This window comes from Zootoca vivipara, chromosome 6, assembly GCF_963506605.1.
Source record: "Zootoca vivipara chromosome 6, rZooViv1.1, whole genome shotgun sequence".
NCBI classification, from domain to species: domain Eukaryota; kingdom Metazoa; phylum Chordata; class Lepidosauria; order Squamata; family Lacertidae; genus Zootoca; species Zootoca vivipara.
In genome coordinates this window covers 1,444,530-1,465,829 of record NC_083281.1, presented here as the reverse complement: position 1 = coordinate 1,465,829, position 21,300 = coordinate 1,444,530, and the positions used below count along the sequence as shown (strand labels likewise).

The following is a 21,300-nucleotide window of genomic DNA, read 5'->3' as shown; positions in this document are numbered from 1 at the left end:
TAGAGGAGGGAGAAAGGTTGTTTTCTGCTGCTCCAGAGAAGCGGACACGGAGCAATGGATTCAAACTACAAGAAAGAAGATTCCACCTAAACATTAGGAAGAACTTCCTGACAGTAAGAGCTGTTCGACAGTGGAATTCGCTGCCAAGAAGTGTAGTGGAGTCTCCTTCTTTGGAGGTCTTTAAGCAGAGGCTTGACAGGCATATGTCAAGAATGCTTAGATGGTGTTTCCTGCTTGGCAGGGGGTTGGACTGGATGGCCCTTGTGGTCTCTTCCAACTCTATGATTCTATGATTCTATGAGACTCTGGGGTTTTTGGGATAGAGCTCAGTCGGTTGAACATCTCAGGGTTGCGGGTTCGAGCCCCACGTTGGGCAAAAGATTCCCACACTGCAGGGGGTTGGACTAGAGGACCTTCGGGGGACCCTTGTCCCTCTGAAATTTGATGCTCTGGTTCTTTCTATGACTTTGCCCTGGCTGACGTCTTTCGGGGCACCCAGGGGACCAAGCTGGCAAAGGCGCCGCCGCCTTGGCCTCGTTCCCGTCGGCCGGGGCCAAAAGACAAACAAGGGGGAAGGAGCTGCGAGAGGCCACCCCCCCAAAAAAAACCACTCCAGTCTCCCGGTGACACGGGGGCCCCTTTTGATAACCAGGAACCAGCAGCTTTTTCCTGAGAGGCAGGATGGAGTCAGGCGAGAGGAAGCATCCGTCAGAGGGAATATAAACACTCGGGGGATTTGTGTCCCCGCCCGGCTGACCCAAAGGCGGCTCCTTCGAGGTTGGCCAAGGCAGTTGGTGGGGAGATGGAGAAGAATCCGTACACGATAGCCAAGCTGGGCCTGGAGCTGAAGGAGAACCCCAACAAGCGGGACTGCGGCTTCTACATGAAGTATTTCTTCCTCTTCCTCTCGCTCATCCAGTTCCTCATTATTTTGGGGCTGGTGCTTTTCATGGTGTACGGCAACGGCAACTCCGAGGAGAACGCCAAGAAACACGAAAAAGCCATCCAGGAGCGGCTCCTGGAATGCAACAAGAAGAGCGATGCCCTCAGCAGCGAGATCGGCAACTTCAAGAGCCGGCTCAACGCCAGCCAGGTGGAGGCGCGGCTGAGCAAGACCCAGGCCATCGGCTGCAACAGGACCTCGATGAGCTGCCACAACGAGAAGGTCAGCAAAAAGGCCCCGGAGGGGCGATTCCTGCCTAGCACGGGGTGGGGCTGGATGATCTCTGAGGGGTCCCTGCCAACACTGCAGTGTGATTCGAGAAGCTCACACGCAGAGATTGGCCTATGTGCTATGTGTTGGGCTGTTTAGTTCAGACCCTCCAAGTGCCCCTGTTTTCCAAGGGCAGGTCCTGGATTTACAGAAGCTGTCCCGGTTTGGATGGAATAGGACGTCCCTATTTTCAGGGGAGAAACGTTGGATAATAATAATAATAATAATAATAATAATAATAATAATAATAACAACTCATGTTCGAAGCTACGAACATGAGTTTGACCAAGCTGCGGGAGGCAGTGCAGGACAGGAGTGCCTGGCGTGCTGTGGTCCATGGGGTCACGAAGAGTCGGACACGACTAAATGACTAAACAACAACAATAATAATTTATTTTTTATACCCCGCCCATCTGGCCATCAAACATTAAAAACTTCCCTCAACAGGGCTGCCTTCAGATGTGTTCTTAAAGTCAGATAGTTGTTTATTTCCTTGACATCTGATGGGAGGGCGTTCCACAGGGCGGGAGCCACCACCGAGAAGGCCCTCTGCCTGGTTCCCTGTAACTTGGCTTCTCGCAGGGAGGGAACCGCCAGAAGGCCCTCGGCGCTGGACCTCAGTGTCCGGGCAGAACGATGGGGGTGGAGACGCTCCGTCAGGTATACTGGACCGAGGCCGTTGGAGGGGGTGGAATAGGAAGCCCCTGTTTCAGGGGAGGTTATGTGTTGGCTCCATCATTTCCCAATACTCTTTTACCCTTTTGCAAGCACTATTTACAATCATTATAGCAATAGGTGAACTTTCAGCCCCTCGTTCTCTTTAGCAACAAGATGTAGGCAGACACAGTTTTTCGGCAGTCATGACACAGCCGTTTGCAGACAGCATCTGTTGGTCAGCCGTCTGCAAAATAAGCAACAACAAAAGTTCTCCTTTTATCGGTACTTCCAGCTGAAACTGCGCATGAGCAGAGGGCCACCACCACTTATATGCAACGGCTCTGGAATATTCTCCCTGTTTCTAGATGACTCCCTAACACTGTCAGTTTTGATTCCTTGCCGGGGGGTTTGGCCGTGCCAAATTGACGTCTAAGCTAAACAAGCTCTAGCTTAGGGCCGCACTCTCTTTGGGGCCCCCAAAAGATTTAAAGGAAAGAAAACGTCTGGATGTACATTTCCAAAATATCAGATAAATAAACCAATGAAATTAAACCTACATCCAGTAACAGTGTTTTGTGTTGTGTCGGCTCCTAGGATGTAAGTCATGGGCCCCGCCTGCTAGCCTGCTCCCTAAAATATCCCAGGTTTGCTCCTTTCTATATCAATTATTAAGTTTGTTATGAATCTAAAATAATTTTAAGTTAGAGCTGTGACAACTATTCATATACTTCTTAATTGGATTTCAGTTTTCAAGAATTACTTTGATAAAATAAAAAAATTCCTTCAGTAGCACATTTTTTTGTTATGTGCAAATGGCTTTAGATACCTGTTGTTGTTGTTTAGTCGTTTAGTCGTGTCCGACTCTTTGTGACCCCATGGACCAGAGCACACCAGGCACTCCTGTCTTGCACTGCCTCCCGCAGTTTGGTCAAACTCATGTTCGTAGATTCGAGAACACTGTCCAACCATCTCGTCCTTTGTCGTCCCCTTCTCCTTTAGATACCTATGCGGTCCATAAATGACCATATAGCTGAGACCCTCCCTGCTCGCAGACTGTCTCGCCAGAGTGGTGCATGCTCTAGTTATCTCCCGCTTGAATTACTGCAATGCGCTCTATGTAGGGCTACCTTTGAAGGTGACCCGGAAACTGCAACTAATTCAGAATGCTGGCGGTTTCCTCGCTGCGAGAAGTGAGGTTACAGGGAACCAGGCGCAGGGCCTTCTCGGTAGTGGCCCCCGCCCTGTGGAATACCCTCCCAGCAGATGTCAAGGCAATAAGCAACTATTTTACTTTTATAAGAAAACTGAAGGCGGCCGTTTAGGGAAGTTTTAAATGTTTGATGCAGTATTGTTTTTAATATTCGGTTGGAAGCCGCCCAGAGTGGCTGGGGAAACCCGGCCAGATTATACCCCGCCCATTTGGCTGGGTTTCCCCAGCCACTCTGGGCAGCTTCCAACCGAATATTAAAAACAATACAGCATCAAACATTAAAAACTTCCCTAAACCTTCAAATAATAAATTGTTGTTGTTGGTGGTGGTGTTGTTGCATATATTCCACACAAAAAACAGCGACCTTTTGTTGTTGACAAAGGACAGCTGGACACATAAAGGGCCCCATTACCTTCAGTAGCTGAGGGCAGCATCAAACCTCACTCCGGCCCTGGGGGTTGGGCTGGATGACCCTTGGGTGTCCCTTCCAACTCTAGGATTCTATGAGTCTATGGTACGCGATGTTGTTGGATATTGAATTAATTGGGGGGGGGGGATGGACACAAACTGAGAATGCTTTGAGGCCCGTGTAAAAGTGACAAGTTTATTTCGAATTGTCATGTTTTTTGTGATGTGCTTTCATATCCAGGGCCATCGAGCTCCCACAAACAGCTCCTAAACAGATGAGGTTGATACGAATATTTGTATTGTTATCATTTTCTTCCTGTTGGTTTTTCTTCTTTATAGGGAATACCTGTTTGCCGTAATGGCTGCTGCATATTATATATTGCCTTGCCTGCTTAATAATAATAATAATAATGAATAATAATAATAATAATAATAATAATGAATAATAATATGAAGAAATCTGGGACTAATATTTAAGTGGTAAGGCGGGTAGTGGTGGGGAGGAGAGGGAGGAGAGAGAGGTGGGAAAATATTATTTAAAAAGGTGTAGTCAGTGTATTCAAATCTGAATTGTCAAATTGTGTTATTACTGTTATTATGGTTTTTGTTGTATGTGTCTTTTGTGGTTGATGTTTGTATCGAAAAATCGATTAAATGAATTTAAAAATAAATAAATAATAATAGTAATAATAATAATAATAATAATAGAGAAAAAGTAAACGAACCAAAACACAGCCATCCTTTCAAATCCACCCTTCTCTGAATTTTGCAATGCAGTTCCCCTGACAAATTCCCAAGCTAGGGCAATGTTTGCATCAAAATGCCAGAGAATAATGTTCAAGAAAGCATTACCGGGGGGGGGGGGGTTGCTTTGCCAAAAAAAGAGTGGAGGAAAGTGAATCTTAGGCAAAACGTCACACACACACACACACACACACACACACACACACACACACACAGTGTTTGCCAGGAGAAAATTCCGCCGAGATGCTAATGAATTTAAAAGGGTGAGACAGAAATGTAGAATCCCAAGCTTCAGATTGGGTGTTGGGGAAATGAGAGGAAACGGCCAGTTTCTGCCCCCTCCCCTAGGAGGGAACCACCTGCCTGGAGGCAGGTAAAATATACAAAGGCCTTGGGCATTCCATCAACGATGTCTCCGAAAAAATCATTTCACATCACTTGGGAAGACAGGCAAACGGATGCCAGTGTCCTGGAAGAAGCAAAGATCTCCAGTGTTGAAGCGATTGATTCTTCAACATCAACTTCATTGGACTGGTCATGTTGTGCGGATGCCTGATGATCGTCATCCAAAGCAACTACTGTATTCCGAACTTAAAAATGGAAAGCGTAATGCTGGTGGTCAACAAAAGAGGTTTAAAGACTGTCTCAAGGCAAATCTTTTTAAAAATGTAGTACAAACACTGACAACTGGGAAACACTGGCCTGCGAGCGCTCCAGTTGGAGAACAGCCTTTACCAAAGGTGTCCTGGGCTTTGAAGACACTCGAACTCAGGACGCAAGGGAGAAACGTGCTAAGAGGAAGGCGCGCTTGGCAAATCCTCAGGGGGATCAACTCCCACCCGGAAACCAATGTCCCCACTGTGGAAGGACGTGTAGATCCAGAATTAGCCTCCAGAGTCCCTTACGGACTCATTGTTAAATCCGTGTTTATGGAAGACAATCTTACTCAGCTACGAGGGATCGCCAAAGAAGAAGAACAATAACAACAGCAATAATAATAAGCAATAATTAATACTAATTAACACTTGTTGTTTAGTCATTTAGTCGTGTCTGACTCTTCGTGACCTCATGGACCAGAGCACGCCAGGCACTCCTGTCTTCCACTGCCTCCCGCAGTTTGAATTAACACTGATTAATAATGATGAATAGTGATAATTAATAATTAATAATAATATTTTAAGCTGCTTTCTCCATTGAATCTCCCGAAGGGGGAAGACCAGTCAATGTCAGCTCTGCTTATTTTCTCTCCCACCCCAAATCGCTCGATCCTAACCCCGCCCCCCTCTCTCCATCTTCCCCAGTTGAAATGCCTAGAGCAGCGGAAGCAAGACGCTCTCGCCCAACAGATGAGCCGGGAATGTGCTTACAACTTGTACCTTCTGAATATGACGACTCAAGGTAAGGGCAGCCCCACCCGGGGTGCATTGCCGTAATCTAGCCTCGAGGCTACCTCTGATGGAAGCTCGGCCGAATACTACTACTACTACTACTACTACTAATAATAATAATAATAATAATTTTATTTATACCCCGCCCATCTGGCTGGGTTTCCCCAGCCACTCTAGGCAGCTTCCAACAGAACATTAAAATACAATCGTCTATTAAACGTTAAAAACTTCCCTAAACAGGTCTGCCTTCAGATGTCTTCCAAAAGTCTGGTAGTTGTTCTCTTGGGAGGGCGTTCCACAGGGCGGGTGCCACCACCGAGAAGGCCCTCTGCCTGGTTCCCTGTAACCTCACTTCTCACAGGGAGGGAACTGCCAGAAGGCCCTTGGGAGGAGGACCCCGGTGTCCGGGGTGGAGACGCTCCTTCAGGTATACTGGGCAAGGCTGTTTAGGGCTTTCAAGGTCAGCACCAACCCTTTGAATTGTGCTTGGAAACATCCTGGGAGCCAATGTAGATCTTTCAGGACTGGTGTTATATGGTCTCAGCGGCCGCTCCCAGTCCCCAGTCTGGCTGCTGCATTCTGGATGAATTGCAGTTTCCGGCTCACCTTCAAAGGTAGCCCCACGTAGAGCGCATGGCAGTAGTCCAAGCGGGAGATAACCAGAGCATGCACCACTGGTGAGACAGTCTGCGGACAGGGAGGGTCTCATCCTGCGTACCAGATGGAGCTGGTAGACAGCTGCCCTGGACACAGAATTAACCTGTGCTTCCATGAACAGCTGTGAGTCCAAAATGACTCCCAGGCTGCGCACCTGGTCCTTTGGGGGCACAGTGACCCCATTCAGGACCAGACGGTCCTCCACACCTGCCCACTTCCTGTCCCCCACAAACAGTACTTCTGTCTTGTCAGGATTCAACCTCAGCCACAGGTGTAGGGTTGCCATATTCTGAATCCTCCATTTCCCCCCCCCCTGCATATTTATTCCATCATCTTCGTGTGCCATTCTTCTCGAGTCGGTACTTTTTCTTCTTTCCATCTCTGGGTACTAAGACCATCCTTGCTGCTGTCATTGCACACATAAACAGCCTTTCATTTTCTTTTGGTAGTTCCATCCTTTTTGTTGTTGTTTAGTCATTTAGTCGTGTCCGACTCTTCGTGACCCCATGGACCATAGCACGCCAGGCCCTCCTGTCTTGCGCTGCCTCCCGCAGTTTGGTCAGACTCATGTTCGTAGCTTCGAGAACACTGTCCAACCATCTCATCCTCCGTCGTCCCCTTCTCCTAGTGCCCTCAATCTTTCCCAACATCAGGGTCTTTTCCAAGGATTCTTCTCTTCTCATGAGGTGGCCAAAGTCTTGGAGCCTCAGCTTCACGATCTGTCCTTCCAGTGAGCACTCAGGGCTGGTTTCCTTAAGAATGGATAGGTTTGATCTTCTTGCAGTCCATGGGACTCTCAAGAGTCTCCTCCAGCACCAGAATTCAAAAGCATCAATTCTTCGGCGATCAGCCTTCTTTATAGTCCAGCTCTCACTTCCATACATCACTACTGGGAAAACCATAGCTTTAACTATACGGACCTTTGTCGGCAAGGTGATGTCTCTGCTTTTTAAGATGCTGTCTAGGTTTGTCATTGCTTTTCTCCCAAGAAGCAGGCGTCTTTTAATTTCGTGACTGCTGTCACCATCTGCAGTGATCAAGGAGCCCAAGAAAGTAAAATCTCTCACTGCCTCCATTTCTTCCCCTTCTATTTGCCAGGAGGTGATGGGACCAGTGGCCATGATCTTGGTTTTTTTGATGTTGAACTTCAGACCATATTTTGCGCTCTCCTCACTTCCATACATCACTGCCAGAAACTAATGGACTCCGCACTTATAATGCCTAACAAAAAAGCCTCTCTCTCTTTTTAAACCAAAGTTATCTGAAACATTTCTTTTCATATTGTTTTCTCTTTCTCTTCTTTTTCCAACGCCGCAGTTCGAATCGACTCTCTCCAAGAAAAGCTCGCCGCTCTGCAGCTGAGGAGCCAGCTGGAGCAAGGCGCCTTGTCCGGGGTCAAGAAAAACCTGCAGGACCAACTCGACCGGACCGAGAAGGAGAAGCAGGCTTGCGAGATCGACAGGCTGGGAGAACAGTCGCGGATGCAGAACTACCAGACCTTGACCTCCCAAGTCATCTCCAAGCTGGATCCCGTCCGCCAGGACCTGAGATCGTCCATCGAGCAGGTCATGGCCAAGTTCACCTCGTGCTACCAGCTCAGCGGCGCCCGGCAGGACTTCAACCAGCTGACAGAGACCGTGCGGAACCAGTTTGACGTGCTGGCCAGGCAGGTGGAGCAGAAGGTGAGCAGCGTGGCGGAGGAGAACGGGCGGCTGCAGAGCCAGAAGGCCGCCTGTGCCCAGAGTGTGCAGGAAAAGGAGCGCCAGGCGGGCGACCAGAAACAGCAGTGTGAGAGGGAGAAGCAGCTTCTCCGGGACGCCCACGACGCCGAGACCAAGAAGATGTACGCGGAGAGGCAGCATCTGGTCGGGGAGAAGGAGACCCTCCAGTTGCAACTGCAGCAGAGCAAGTCAGCATGCTTGAATCTCAGGGTAAGAAGGCGCCATTCCAGAGCTCCTCGCATGCCCTTTCCCACTTTCTTTTCTTTGGATCATAATTTTCATTTGTTTTCGGTTACCATCCAGTAATAGCCTCGTTATAACAATGCCAGGGGACGCGGGTGGCGCTGTGGGCCAAACCACTGAGCCTCTTGGGCTTGCCGATCAGAAGGTCGGCGGTTCGAATCCCTGCGACAGGGTGAGCTCCCGTTGCTCTGTCCCAGCTCCTGCCAACCTAGCAGTTCGAAAGCACGTCAAAGTGCAAGTAGATAAATAGGTACCACTACAGTGGGAAGGTAAACGGCGTTTCTGTGCACCCTGGTTTCCGTCATGCGATGCGCCAGAAGCGGTTTAGTCCTGCTGGCCACATGACCTGGAACCCCATAGTCGCCCTTTGACTGGACTTAACCGTCCAGGGGTCCTTTACCTTTAACAATGCCAAATTATAAAACAATTACTAATACCAATCAATAATTGTACCCCACTCATCTGGCTGGGTTTTCCCAGCCAGTCTGGGTGGCTCCCAAGAGAATCTTAAAAACACGATAAAACACCAAATAATAATAATAATAATAATAATAATAATAATAATAATAATAATAATTTATTACTTAGACCCTGCCCATCTGGCCGGGCCTCCCCAGCCACTCTGGGCGGCTCCCAACAGAATATTAAAAACACATCAAACATTACAAACTTCCCTAGACAGGGTTGCCTTCAGATGTTTCCTAAAAGTCAGATAGTTGTTTATTTCCTTGACATCTGACGGGAGGGCGTTTCACAGGGCAGGGGCCACCACCAAAAAGGCCGCCTGCGCTCTGCAAATCCGTGCCGTTAAAGTTAAAAGGGGTATGACAAATGGGTTATCCTTTAAAGGTAAATCTATATTGTTGTTGTTGTTGTTGTTGTTGTTGTTGTTGTTGTTGTTGTTATTGCTGTTAACATTTCCGTGCATATCAAGGTAAAGGGAGCTGTTGGGAAGGGGAGGCAGCATGGCTCAGTGGTCAGAGCTGGGGGTGTTGAGGAGAAATGAGGTTCAAATTAATCTTGACCCTATTGTTTAGTGGTAAAGTGGACTAATGGAATAAATATCAGGGCAAATGTTATGGGTAGGTATTGGGGGTAAAGCGAGGGGGCTGCTGTTGTGACAAGACTTTCCACTTAGCCATGAAGCTCACCGGGTGTGACCTCACTCTCAGCCTACCTCGGAGGGTTGTTGTTGGGGGATCGAAAGTGCAGAAGCTCCACCAGACCCAAATAAATGGCATGGAAGGGTTGGCAAGACGGCTGCTACCTGCCAGAGTTTGGAGAAGTGCTGCCGGGGAGCTTCCCCAGGGGCCCCAATGTGGCCCTTTTGAAGCCTCTCGGCCTGCGCACTTCTGCTGAAATATCTCAAGACTTATTCAGTGGAGATGTTGGGTTCTTTGCTTTGCAGGGGGCCTCTTCGTTCCCCAGCAGCTCGTTCATTAGGCCGGGGAGCCCTGTTTCGTCCGGGGGCACCAACACGATGGGGATCCCTTGGAACGCAGGGAAAGTGGTGAATACTGCTGGTTCGGTTTCCAGCCCACATATCTTCCCCGGAAGATCAGGTGCAGTCGGGCAGCCGAATCCTGCCTCCCTGGGAATTCCAAGCAATGCTGGTGAGTCAACCCATTCCCACTTTGCTCCATCCATCCATACCTTCCAACGTTTCTCCCGTGAAAATAGGGACGTCCTATTCCATCCCCTCCAACGTTTCTCCCATGAAAAGAGGGACGTCCTATTCCATCCCCTCCAACATTTCTCCCGTGAAGATAGGGACGTCCTATTCCATCCCCTCCAACGTTTCTCCCATGAAAATAGGGACGTCCTATTCCATCCTCTCCAACGTTTCTCCTGTGAAAAGAGGGACGTCCTATTCCATCCCCTCCAACGTTTCTCCTGTGAAAATAGGGACATCCTATTCCATTCCCTCCAACATTTCTCCCGTGAAAATAGGGACGTCCTATTCCATTCCCTCCAACATTTCTCCCGTGAAAATAGGGACGTCCTATTCCATCCCCTCCAACGTTTTTCCCGTGAAAATAGGGACGCCCTAAGGGAAAGAGGGACATTTTGGGATCAAATCAGAAACTGGGACGTCTTCTGTAAATCCCGGACTGTCCCTGGGAAATGAGGTTCAGGAATCAATGCGTCCTGCAAAATAAATCCAAATAACACATGCCGCCCGCCCGCCCCCCACGGGTGGATTTGTAGGAAATGAGGAAAGCGGCCAGTTGCTCCTGTCTGGAAGGCGAAACCTTACCTGTACATCGGAACGTGTTTGCTTTGTGTTCCTTTAGACCGATTGAGAACCCCTTTGGAGAACAAAAGAACCCCCTTGGAGAACGGGAAACTGATGAACCAGCCGCCAGCCATCACCGCGGGACAACCCCCCAGGTCCTGTAGTTAGAAATGTGATTTTATACGGTCCTGGTCTATGGGGCGGAGCGAAGGGGTGGAGCTTCTGTTCTGTTGGGTTACTGGAAATTTTGGGTGCTTCGAGGTCAGAGCCCGGTAGATAAGGTGTGGGGTCAATATAGGGGTGATCCCATATTATGAGGCCCGGGGAGGGGGCGATCAGGTCCCAGATTTTAGAGAGTCGCAGAATCATAGAGATGGAAGTCTAGTGTCCAGATCAAGGGATGCCATAGTCCAGGGCCGTACCCAAGATCAAAACTGGGGGGCAAGGGGTGGGGCCAAGGCAGGGGAGGGGCCACAAAGTGGGAATGTGGGCGGGGCTACAGAGCCCAGGTGGAGCGTGCAGCCGTGGGCGAGAGTGGCGCTGCTGGCGGGGCTGGTGGGCAGAAGCGGAGGCGGAGCACAGCCCAGTGGAGCGCGGGTTCGGCATTCCCGCCCGCCGCGCCGTGCCCTCCAGCTTCCTGTCGCTCTCTCTGGTTCCCCGCTGCGCTTGGCCTTGCCGGAGGGCACGACGGGGAGCTGGAGGGAGGGTGCGGCACGTTGGGCGGGAACGCTGAATTCGCGCTCCGCCTCTGCCCACCAGCCCCGCCGGCAGCGCCGCTCTCGCCCACGGCTGCACCGGCTCTGCTTCTGGAGGGGGCAGCTGCCCCCCCTGCCCCACGCTGGGTACGCCCATGCCATAGTCCCTCTCTATTCTACCTTGGTCAGACCACACCTGGGATACTGTGTCCAGTTCTGGGCAGCACAATTTATGGAGGATGTTGACAAGCTGGAAGGTGGGCAGAGGAGGGCGACCGAGATGATCAAGGGGTCTGGGAGCCATGCCTGATTGACTTCCGAAATGTTCGAAAACCAAGGCATGGCTTCTGATTGGCGCAGGCGCCCCAGAAACAATAGCCGACAGCCGCGTCGGACGTTCGGCTTCCGGAAAACGTTCGGAAACCGGAACACTTACTTCCAGGTTTTCGGCGTTTGGGAACCAAGATGTTTGAGATACCACTGTATCCAAATACATTTGTAAATATCAATAGCCTACTGTATAAAGTTAGTTACAGGTAGGTAGCCGTGTTGGTCTGACGTAGTTGAAACAAAAAAATAAAAAAAAATCCTTCCTTAGAGACCAACTAAGTTTGTCATAGGTATGAGCTTTCGTGTGCATGCGCACTTCTTCAGGTACTGTATAAACTCATTCCGAATTTGATTTCTTCCTGCCACAGCGGTTAAAGGAAGCGGCGCCGGAGGCCTCCAGGAACGGCACCTGGGAATTAAGACTCAATTGTTGGAAAGGGGAAAGTACAGAGCTAGGAAATCCCCTCACCTGAAGATGCGTTTCGGACAGGGAATCCAAGTGGAAATGGATGGCAGCAGCATTGAAGGGGGATAAGCCAGCTGCCCTCTTCACTGGTATCTTTCCCCCAAACCATCGCTGCTTCCTGCCGAACTACCGATGCCCAGTTTAAGATGTCCTAAAGATGTTCATTTGGTTTGTTGTGTTTCGCAAGTAGCCAGGACACACATAAAAATAATAATAATAACAACCGCTACTACTAATGGTTTACATTTCTATTCCCCAACCCCCTAGTCTAGTGGATCATTCATTTCCTGTTTCCCAGTCCAGTTTTGTTCCACGAATCTGTAAAGCCCTAGCAAGAAATTTAGATGATCTAAAGCAGGCATGTCCGGCAGGTTGATCGTGATCTACTGGTCTACTGGTCGATTGCAGGGTGCCCCTGGTCGATCTTTGTACCCCCAGCTACGTATCTCTCCCAAAAGGAAAAGAAAAAGCTCAACAACTTTGGCTTCCTAAGGAAAGCTCAATAACTCTGACTGCCAATTTTTTTTATACTGTGAGTAGATCACAGGGTTTTTTTATACTTTGAGTAGATCACAGTCTCTTGGGTTTGGGGCGTCCCTGCTCTTAAGGCTATATATATATATATATCTCAACATCGGGCAACAAAAAACAGGTCTTTGCAAGAGACGACCTTCCCTTCTGCCTTATGGCAGGCAGGTCCAAAGTCCATTTTGGGGGGCCTAATCAGTTTATTCCTTGGGGTAAAATTGTTTAAAAAAAAAAAAGCTCAATCCTAAAAAAAAGGTCAACTACTTTGGTCGGCCCTCACGCATGTTCACTTCATCAAATCTGGCCCTCTTTGGAAAAAGTTTGGAGACCCCTGCCTTATGGGGTATCCAGGAGCCCGTTTAGAGTCCTTAAGTGGGTTCCCTATCGGTAGGAGAAATAACAGAGGCCAAGCAGAGAATATGGAGAAGAAAAGCAGCTTGTAAGTCTTTATTAAACTGTTGCAACAGGGTCCCCCACTCACCCCAAGCAGGAAGGAGGAGAGAACCCCAAACAATGGTGCACAAGCCCTTATATAGACTTTTGAAATTGCCCACCCTGTAGCCCAAGACACCATACATACATCACAGAAGGAGGCGGGTCTGCAGCAGAAACCCTGCCTACCAGGATAACGGATAATAGTCACTGGTTTCATTACCTGGGCAACCTGGCCATTCCTTTTGTGATGGTAATAATAATAATAATAATAAATTTTTATTTATACCCCGCCCTCCCCAGTCAAAAACCGGGCTCAGGGCGGCTGACACCAACAGAATTACAATAAAACATAAAAACAATTAGTTAAAATACAGATTAAAATACAGTATTAAAACTGTAAACACTTTGATTCCTGAGTCCAGGTCACAGGCTCACCCTATTCATATACAAATACGCCCTTAAAGACAGAATCTGAGCAAAGAGAAAATGGAGAGGTTTTTGCATTTCCTTCTTCACTTCGGAGGAGGAATATTTGAGGTCAATTTGGGAGATCACCATAGAAAGGGCAATAGAAGACAATGATGTCTTCTATTGATGCAGAGTTGCAGTCACAAACTGTCATTCTTTACGTCGGCTAACGGAAAGATATTTGGTCTTGCCTGTGTAGAGGCGTATAAGAAAAATACTGCTCTCTTTCCCTTGTTGTTGTTTAGTCGTTTAGTCGTGTCCGACTCTTCGTGACCCCATGGACCAGAGCACGCCAGGCACTCCTGTCTTGCACTGCCTCCCGCAGTTTGGTCAAACTCATGTTCGCCCAACCATCTCGTCCTCTGTCGTCCCCTTCTCCTAGTGCCCTCCATCTTTCCCAACATCAGGGTCTTTTCCAGGGAGTCTTCTCTTCTCATGAGGTGGCCAAAGTCTTGGAGCCTCAGCTTCAGGATCTGTCCTTCCAGTGAGCACTCAGGGCTGATTTCCTTCAGAATGGAGAGGTTTGATCTTCTTGCAGTCCATGGGACTCTCAAGAGTCTCCTCCAGCACCATAATTCAAAAGCATCAATTCTTTGGCGATCAGCCTTCTTGATGGTCCAGCTCTCACTTCCATACATCACTACTGGGAAAACCATAGCTTTAACTATAGGTTCACTATCTGTAGGAGAAAATAACAGAGGCCAACCAGAGTCTATTGAGAAGCAAAGCAGTTAGTAAGCCTGATCTTTATTAAACTGTTGCAACAGGGTGCTCCCTCACAGGCAGAAGAAAGGAGGAGGACAAAGGTGTGCAAGCTCTTATATAGACTGTTGAAATTGCCTCCCCTGTAGCTCAAGACCACCCCCCAAAACATCATACATGCATCACAGAAAGAGGGGGTCCCCACCCAGCAGAAATGGGAGTGTGTTGCTTCTCTCCTGTCTGCCAGGATACCTGATCATGCCTTATCAATTGCCTTTTCTGGGTAGCCTGGCCATTCCTTGGAGATGAATCTCTTACCCATATTGATAACAGATACTTGCCAGACTGTATTTACTGGGAGGTGTAAGCCCCTACAGTCCAAAGACCATTGGAAAGCTTTTCCCGTTTCCTTCCTTCTTGCGGAGAAATATTTGAGGTCGATTTGGGAGAGTCAAAATGGCTTCAGGATTGCTCTGTTTCAGACACGTGGTTGATATACTTATGTCTGTGTTTGCCTTGTACATCTATGAACATATATACAGTGGTGCCTCGCTTAACGAATGCCCTGCTTAACGAAATTTCCGCTTAACGAAAGGATTTTTCGAGCGGAGCTTGCCTCGCTAGACGAATGCGTTTTTTGAAAAATTCATCTAGCGAATCGCGGTTTCCCATAGGAATGCATTGAAATTCAATTAATGCGTTCCTATGGGCAAAAAAAATTCAAAAAAAAATTCAATGCATTCCTATGGGATTCGCTAGACGAATTTTTCGTTATAAGAAAAGACCCGTGGAACGAATTAAATTCGTCTAGCGAGGCACCACTGTACCTTAGAATTCCTATAACACTGATTTTCACATTTGGCAAATCCACCAGAGATCTTGGCAAGGACGGGTGCAATGGGATCAAAGAAGCACGCCATCTATTAGATTGACAGGTCTCGATCTCAGCAGCTCACAGTTGGCATTTCGGTGTCTCTCAGCCTGTGACGTATTCCTTCTTTAGCGCTCTCAAAACCCTGTGTCGCAAGAAAGGGGCCAAAGCTCATGGCTTCATGTTTACCGTGATGTAGGGGATGGGCGGAGAAATTTGGTTCAGTTCAGCGCCGAAAGACAACCTTGCTTAAATCTGAGCAAATTGCAGTTTGAAATCCATACTCCTCCCCGAATTCCGCAACGCAGTTCTCCGGCCAGCGGATTCGTGCAAGAAACACATTTGCTCCAGTCAAGCATGCAGGGAGACCCATCAGTTAGCGAAAGGCACCCACAGAAATGCGGAGGTCGCCTGGGGGAAATAGGTGTGTCATAGGCAAAGTTGCATTGAAAAGTTTTTTAAATGAGGGTTTTTTTGGGGGGGAAATAGGCGTCGTCCAAAAGTAACGTGCAAATGTGGAGAACTGAGTCGGGAGGGCAGGCAAAATGAGAAAGCAAAATGAACAGGTGGCCTTCCCTACCTTGCAGGGCTGTTGTGATGATAAACCAGGATATGTATCCCCCCCCTGTGTCTCCTGGCCTGACTTACTTCATAAGATTTGAATGTAAACCACGAATGCTTTCAACAATTCACCCTTTGGGAAGAGTTAAGTTGTTGTTTCCAGACGCCGCTTTTTGCAAGAGACAGGGCGGCGTGCCTACGTATAAATTTTGATATTATGTACACATTTAGATAGGCCTATATGTATATATCTCTCAGGAAAAGGAGGCATTATTTAGCTTTCGCGGGATAGACCTTGCTAGAAAGGATGGCTTAATGGAGCTTCCATGGTCATGGCAGTCTATCCCCGATCGCATGACGCTGGGGAAACATCCTTCGGAAATGAGGGGATCTCTCTCCTTTCCAGACAGTGCCGGATTTACGTGTAAGCTCAACAAGCTCTAGCTTAGGGCTCCAATCTCTTGGGGGCCCCAAAAAAATTAAAGGAAAAAACATCTGGATGTACATTTCCAAAATATAAGAGAAAAAAAACTAATGAAATAAAATCTACATGCAGCAACCGTGTTTTGTGTTTTGTGGACTCCTAGGATGTAAGTCATGGGCCCCGCCTGTTAGCCTGTTCCTTTCCATATATAGGGTGCCTACATTCTGCATGGACTAGTTGCAGGGCAACATGGGCAAATGGCTTGAGATACCTGTGAGGTCCATAAATTGCCATATAAGCATGTATTTAACACACACAAAAACAGCAACAATTCATTGTTGACAAAAGACAGCTGGACATAGAAAGGGCCCCCTTACCCTTCGATGAGGAGCACAATCTGGCCCTGGTTGGAGGGTATGTAATGATGATGATGATAACAGTGGTGATTATGGGATGGCAGCCAGTTTGAGAGGGATATGAGCTGCTTCCTAGGAAACGTCTGTTTCTTTCCAGCTGCCTTTGCCTGAGTGGATGAGCCCAGAGCCGCCTGCAAGGGAAAAACGGCAGCCTTCTGCGCTTCCTGAGCTGGGTTTCCCCTCCAGATCCTTTGCGCAGGAAAAGGCGGCGTCCCTCACTCTCGAATAACCTCAGGGAAAGAGCGCAGGACGGGGGGTGGGGTGGCTCAGGGCTGCCTCCTCGCTAATGGTGCTCGCCGACCGCAGAGGATGAGCATCGCCATCCTGGCTGGGTCGCCCTCGAGAGGCAAATTTTGCCCGGTCCTCTTCCAAAGCCATCCAAGCTGGCGACTCTCACTGGTTCTTTGCCACCGGCAGTGGCGAAGCTGCATGTTCCGGCACCGGGGGCGGAGAGCAGGTGGGGGTGTGACTGGCACACATCCCGGGGGCATGGCGCGTGTCCCAGATGCGGGGTACGCACCCAGGGGCGTTGAATGTCACAAGTGGGGGCATGGCATGTGGCGCCCAGCGCAGTAGGGAGTGCACGGCACATGTCCAGGGGGGCGGCCGCAGTGGTACCCCCCTCCCCGATGGTGCCGGGGGCGGTGCGCGTCTCCCACCCACCCCGTTCCTCCACCAGTGACCACCAGTGAAACCAGTATGCGCCTCGCTTCCCGGGTGGCACATTTCACGAATCTTCAAATACCCAAAGCAGCGAAGACGCATTGCCAGGCTCTCCCTTCACCCATCCAAGGAAAACTGGTCATCTTTGCTTCTTCCGGTACACTGGAATTAGTTCGCCTGTCTTCCCAGGTGATGTGTAAAAAATTTCAGAGAAACGGCTGATGGAATCTTTCGAGGAGCTGGAGATGGCGTTTACAAGTGGTCCGTGTTTCACAAACGTACAGTAAGTTTGGTAGTACAAGAGCTTTGTAAACAAAGGTTTTTGGTTTCCCTGCGAACATTGATCCTAGCAATAGATCGCAGCTTCTCAGGCCTGCACATAGGAGAGTAATAATAATAATTATAATAACTATTATTATTTATTATTTATACCCTGCCCGTCTGGCTGGGTTTCCCCAGCCACTATGGGCAGCTTCCAACAGAAATATTAGAATACACTTATTAGAATACACTAATTTCTTAAAGATTAAAAGCTTCCCTAAACAGGGCTGCCTTCAGATGTCCTCTAAAACTCTGGTAGTTATTTTTCTTTTTGACATCTGGTGGGAGGGCGTTCCACAGGGTGGGTACCACAACTGAGAAGGCCCTCTGCCTGGTTCCCTGGCTTAGGATATTTTAAGGACACAACACCAAGAGGCCTGCAACTCCCCTGCTCGCCGGATGGTGGCCATCGAGAGTGCAGCTCTCGCACATCGCTGACCCCTGCCCTGCCACCCCATAAATCAACAGAGAAAGGGAAATAATAATAATAATAATAATAATAATAATAATAATAATAATAATAATAATTTATTGCTTATACCCCAGCCACTCTGGGCGGCTCCCAACAGAATATTAAAAACACGATTTAAAACTTCCCAATACAGGGCCGCCTTCAGATGTCTTCTAAAAGTCAGGTAGTTGTTCATTTCCTTGACATCTGATGGGAAGGCGTTCCACAGGGCGGGCGCCACCACCGAGAAGGCCCTCTGCCTGGCTCCTGGTAACCTCACTTCTCGCAGGGAGGGAACCGCCAAAAGGCCCTCGGAACTGGACCTCAGTGTCCGGGATGGACAATGGGGGTGGAGACACTCCTTCAGGGATACTGGGCCGTTTTCGGCTTTCAAAGTCAGCACCAACACTTTGAATTGTGCTCGGAAACGTCCTGGGAGCCAATGTAAGTCTTTCAAGACTGGTAATATATGGGCGGCCGCTCCCAGTCACCAGTCTAGCTGCCGCCATGTTGAGCATGGCTTGAACTAGGGAGAGGCCGTACACAATAAAATTAGGCAGGCACGCATGTATGTTCTGAGCTTCGGATTTGTCCCTGTGAGAACAGGATGATGGACAGGCCATTGGTCTGATCCTGCAGGCAGACTCTTCTGATGGTCTTATCTGAATAAACTGCTTGATTTAAAAAAAAACCAATTTTGCCCTGAAGGCAAGGCAGTCATCTCCGGCTCTCCCATCAACTGTGCTGAGAAACCGAACCTTGAGAAAATATTATTTATAGCGGCTGCTAAGAGGCCCCAGAGCTTCCTTGCACACAGACAACGCCCTCTCCTTAAGAAAACCTCTCTCTAGGATGGTGTGCTGTGTGAGTGTTTGCGTCCCATTAAATACATCCTGGGTTTTGTTCCATTCCTTTCGGAAACAAAATCTTTTACACAAGAGGGAAATCTGAACATGGCCCTGTTAATGAGTTTTTAGGAAAGGAAAAGGATGTTTTTTCTTGGGGGGGGGGGTAGAGACCGGAGAGGGAATTGCTCACATCCCCAATAAAGAGGAGCAGGTTTGCCGTAGGATAATTTGCAGGAGAGTAAATGCCAGAATTCGCTTCTGACTGATAAGCCAGAATCCCGCAGAGTCAACCAGGTAAACAGGATGTTCGTTCTGACGGCGAGGTGATTCATGAATTAAAAGAAGATTGACGCAGGTGTTTATGGCAATGGAGTCACCGGGGGCCAATAAAAAGCTTGCCCCCCCCAAAAAAAGAACATGAGGCCTCCAAGAATGGGGAAAGGGTCTGTGGAGTTCTCAGCCGGCTCCCAGGTCCTGTTTCGTAACCTAGAATCATAGAATCATAGAGTTGGAAGAGGCCACAAGGGCTATCCAGTCCAACCCCCTGCCAAGCAGGAAACACCATCAAAGCATTCTCAACATATGCCTGTCAAGCCTCTGCTTAAAGACCTCCAAAGAAGGAGACTCCACCACACTCCTTGGCAGCAAATTCCACTGCCGAACAGCTCTTGCTGTCAGGAAGTTCTTCCTAATGTTTAGGTGGAATCTTCTTTCTTGTACTGTAGTTTGAATCCGTTGCTCCGTGTCCGCTTCTCTGGAGCAGCAGAAAACAACCTTTCTCCATCCTCTATATGACATCCTTTGATATATTTGAACATGGCTATCATATCACCCCTTAACCTTCTCTTCTCCAGGCTAAACATACCCAGCTCTGAACCTCAAAGCACATTCTTTCTTGGGCGAATTTAAGAAGACAATGAGAAGATACAGGGGCGTATTTTAAAAAACCTTTAAGGGGGCTAGTTATAAGAAAAAACTGCTCCTTTATCCCTTATAGAGACCCAAGAGCCCGTATAGAGTCCTTATGTAGGTTTTCTATCAGTAGGAGAAAAATAGCAGAGGCCAACCGGAGAATTTTGAGAAGCAAAGCAGCTAGTAAGCCTGATCTTTATTAAACTGTTGCAACAGGGTCCCCCGCTCACCCCACGCAGGAGGGAGGAGGAACCCAAAACATTGGTGTGCAAGCTCTTATATAGACATTTGAAATTGCCCACCCTGTAGCCCAAGACCGCCCCCCCCCAAAAAAAACCATCTTGCAATATATCACAGGAGGCAGGTCTGCAGCAGAAATTGGAGTGTCTGCCGGGATACCTGATCATGCCTTATCAATTGCCTTTTCTGGGTAGCCTGGCCATTCCTTAGAGATGGTAAATAGTTTCTGAATCTCTTATGCAGGCATCCCCAAACTTTGGCCCTCCAGATGTTTTGGACTACAATTCCCATCTTCCCCAACCACTGGTCCTGTTAGCTAGGGATCATGGGAGTTGTAGGCCAAAACATCTGGAGGGCCGCAGTTTGGGGATGCCTGCAAGAGATCATCTAGTACAACCACCTGCAATGCAGGAATCCCAGCTAAAGCACCCCGGACAGACGGCCCCCCAACCTCTGGTTATAAAAGATTCCTGCTTTGCAGGAGGTTGGACTAGATGCCTCATGGGGTCCCTTCCAATTCTACGAATCAATGAAATCATGTCATTATATATTATAATATGTTAAATTGTAATGGAGGTGTAATTTTTTTGTAATTTTCTTTTTTATTATTTTTGTGTATTATTGAAATATTTAATAAAATCTTTTTTTATTTTTTTAAAAAAGAAATCATGTCATTATTATCCATTATTTTCTGCTTGGAGCAGAATTAGTGTCGGGCGCACCCTCTCCTCTCCCATCCCACCCGAACAAAAGCAAATCTCCTTTTTCATAACAGGAAGGAACGCAGAGTCTTGGTCAGTTTTTACTTCTGCAGAAACGGAGGCCTCGGTTGAGGAGAAGACATAAATAAAAGGAATCTGGCTTGGGACTAGTAGGCAATATGAATTCAGAGGAGCCCGTGGCGTTCCCACCCAAAGCCAGACCATCTTCCTTTCCCAAGCCGAGAAGCGAGGAGGTCAAGTCTTCTGGGAATTCTCGTTCCTGGCAGGAAAGGGTCTTTGTGACCTCCATTGTTCCCTGTCCAAATTGGGGGCTGGTGTTGCCAGCAGATAAGGGACGCAAAGAGCCCACAGCTTCTTGGAATTCTGACGTTGGAGCGTGATCGATGGCTCCCGTCGACGGATCGCCACCACTTTCCTGGAAGCCGACACAACACACCTAGCCAAGATCACCCTCTGCCAACTTAAGGACCCGTCGAAGAACAAAGCTGGACACTGGGAGATTCAGGACGGACAAGGGGAAAGGCGTCTAGTTATGGAATCCGAGCCCTCCAACATTTATCCGGTGGAAATAGGGACGTCGTATTCCATCCCCTCCAACATTTCTCACATTAAAATAGGGACGTCCTATTCCATCCCCTCCAACGTTTCTCCTATGAAAAGAGGGACGTCCTATTCCATCCCCTCCAAAATTTCTCCCATGAAAACAGGGACGTCCTATTCCATCCTCTCCAACATTTGTCCCCTGAAAATAGGGATGTCATATTCCATCC

General features: G+C 48.4%; 1 protein-coding gene across 1 annotated transcript; it reads left to right on the top strand.

Moving 5' to 3' along the window:
* The first annotated feature begins 680 nt into the window (after nucleotides 1–680).
* On the top strand, nucleotides 681–16,092 carry PLVAP (plasmalemma vesicle associated protein). Its single transcript, XM_035120742.2, has 6 exons — nucleotides 681–1,165; nucleotides 5,534–5,630; nucleotides 7,595–8,208; nucleotides 9,650–9,854; nucleotides 10,536–10,632; nucleotides 11,871–16,092. Exons 1-6 carry the CDS (start codon nucleotides 803–805, stop codon nucleotides 11,875–11,877), a joined length of 1,383 nt encoding a protein of 460 aa, XP_034976633.1. The 5' UTR covers nucleotides 681–802; the 3' UTR covers nucleotides 11,878–16,092.
* Nucleotides 16,093–21,300: the final 5,208 nt, after the last annotated feature.

What these genes read in the sequence shown, in the direction of transcription:
- PLVAP (XM_035120742.2), top strand. Translation starts at nt 803, where the DNA reads ATGGAGAAGAATCCGTACACGATAGCCAAGCTGGGCCTGGAGCTGAAG. An exon ending in TGAGCTGCCACAACGAGAAG is followed by an intron (nt 1,166 to 5,533) that starts GTCAGCAAAAAG and finishes CATCTTCCCCAG; the next exon opens with TTGAAATGCCTAGAGCAGCG. An exon ending in GGGAATTCCAAGCAATGCTG is followed by an intron (nt 9,855 to 10,535) that starts GTGAGTCAACCC and finishes GTGTTCCTTTAG; the next exon opens with ACCGATTGAGAACCCCTTTG.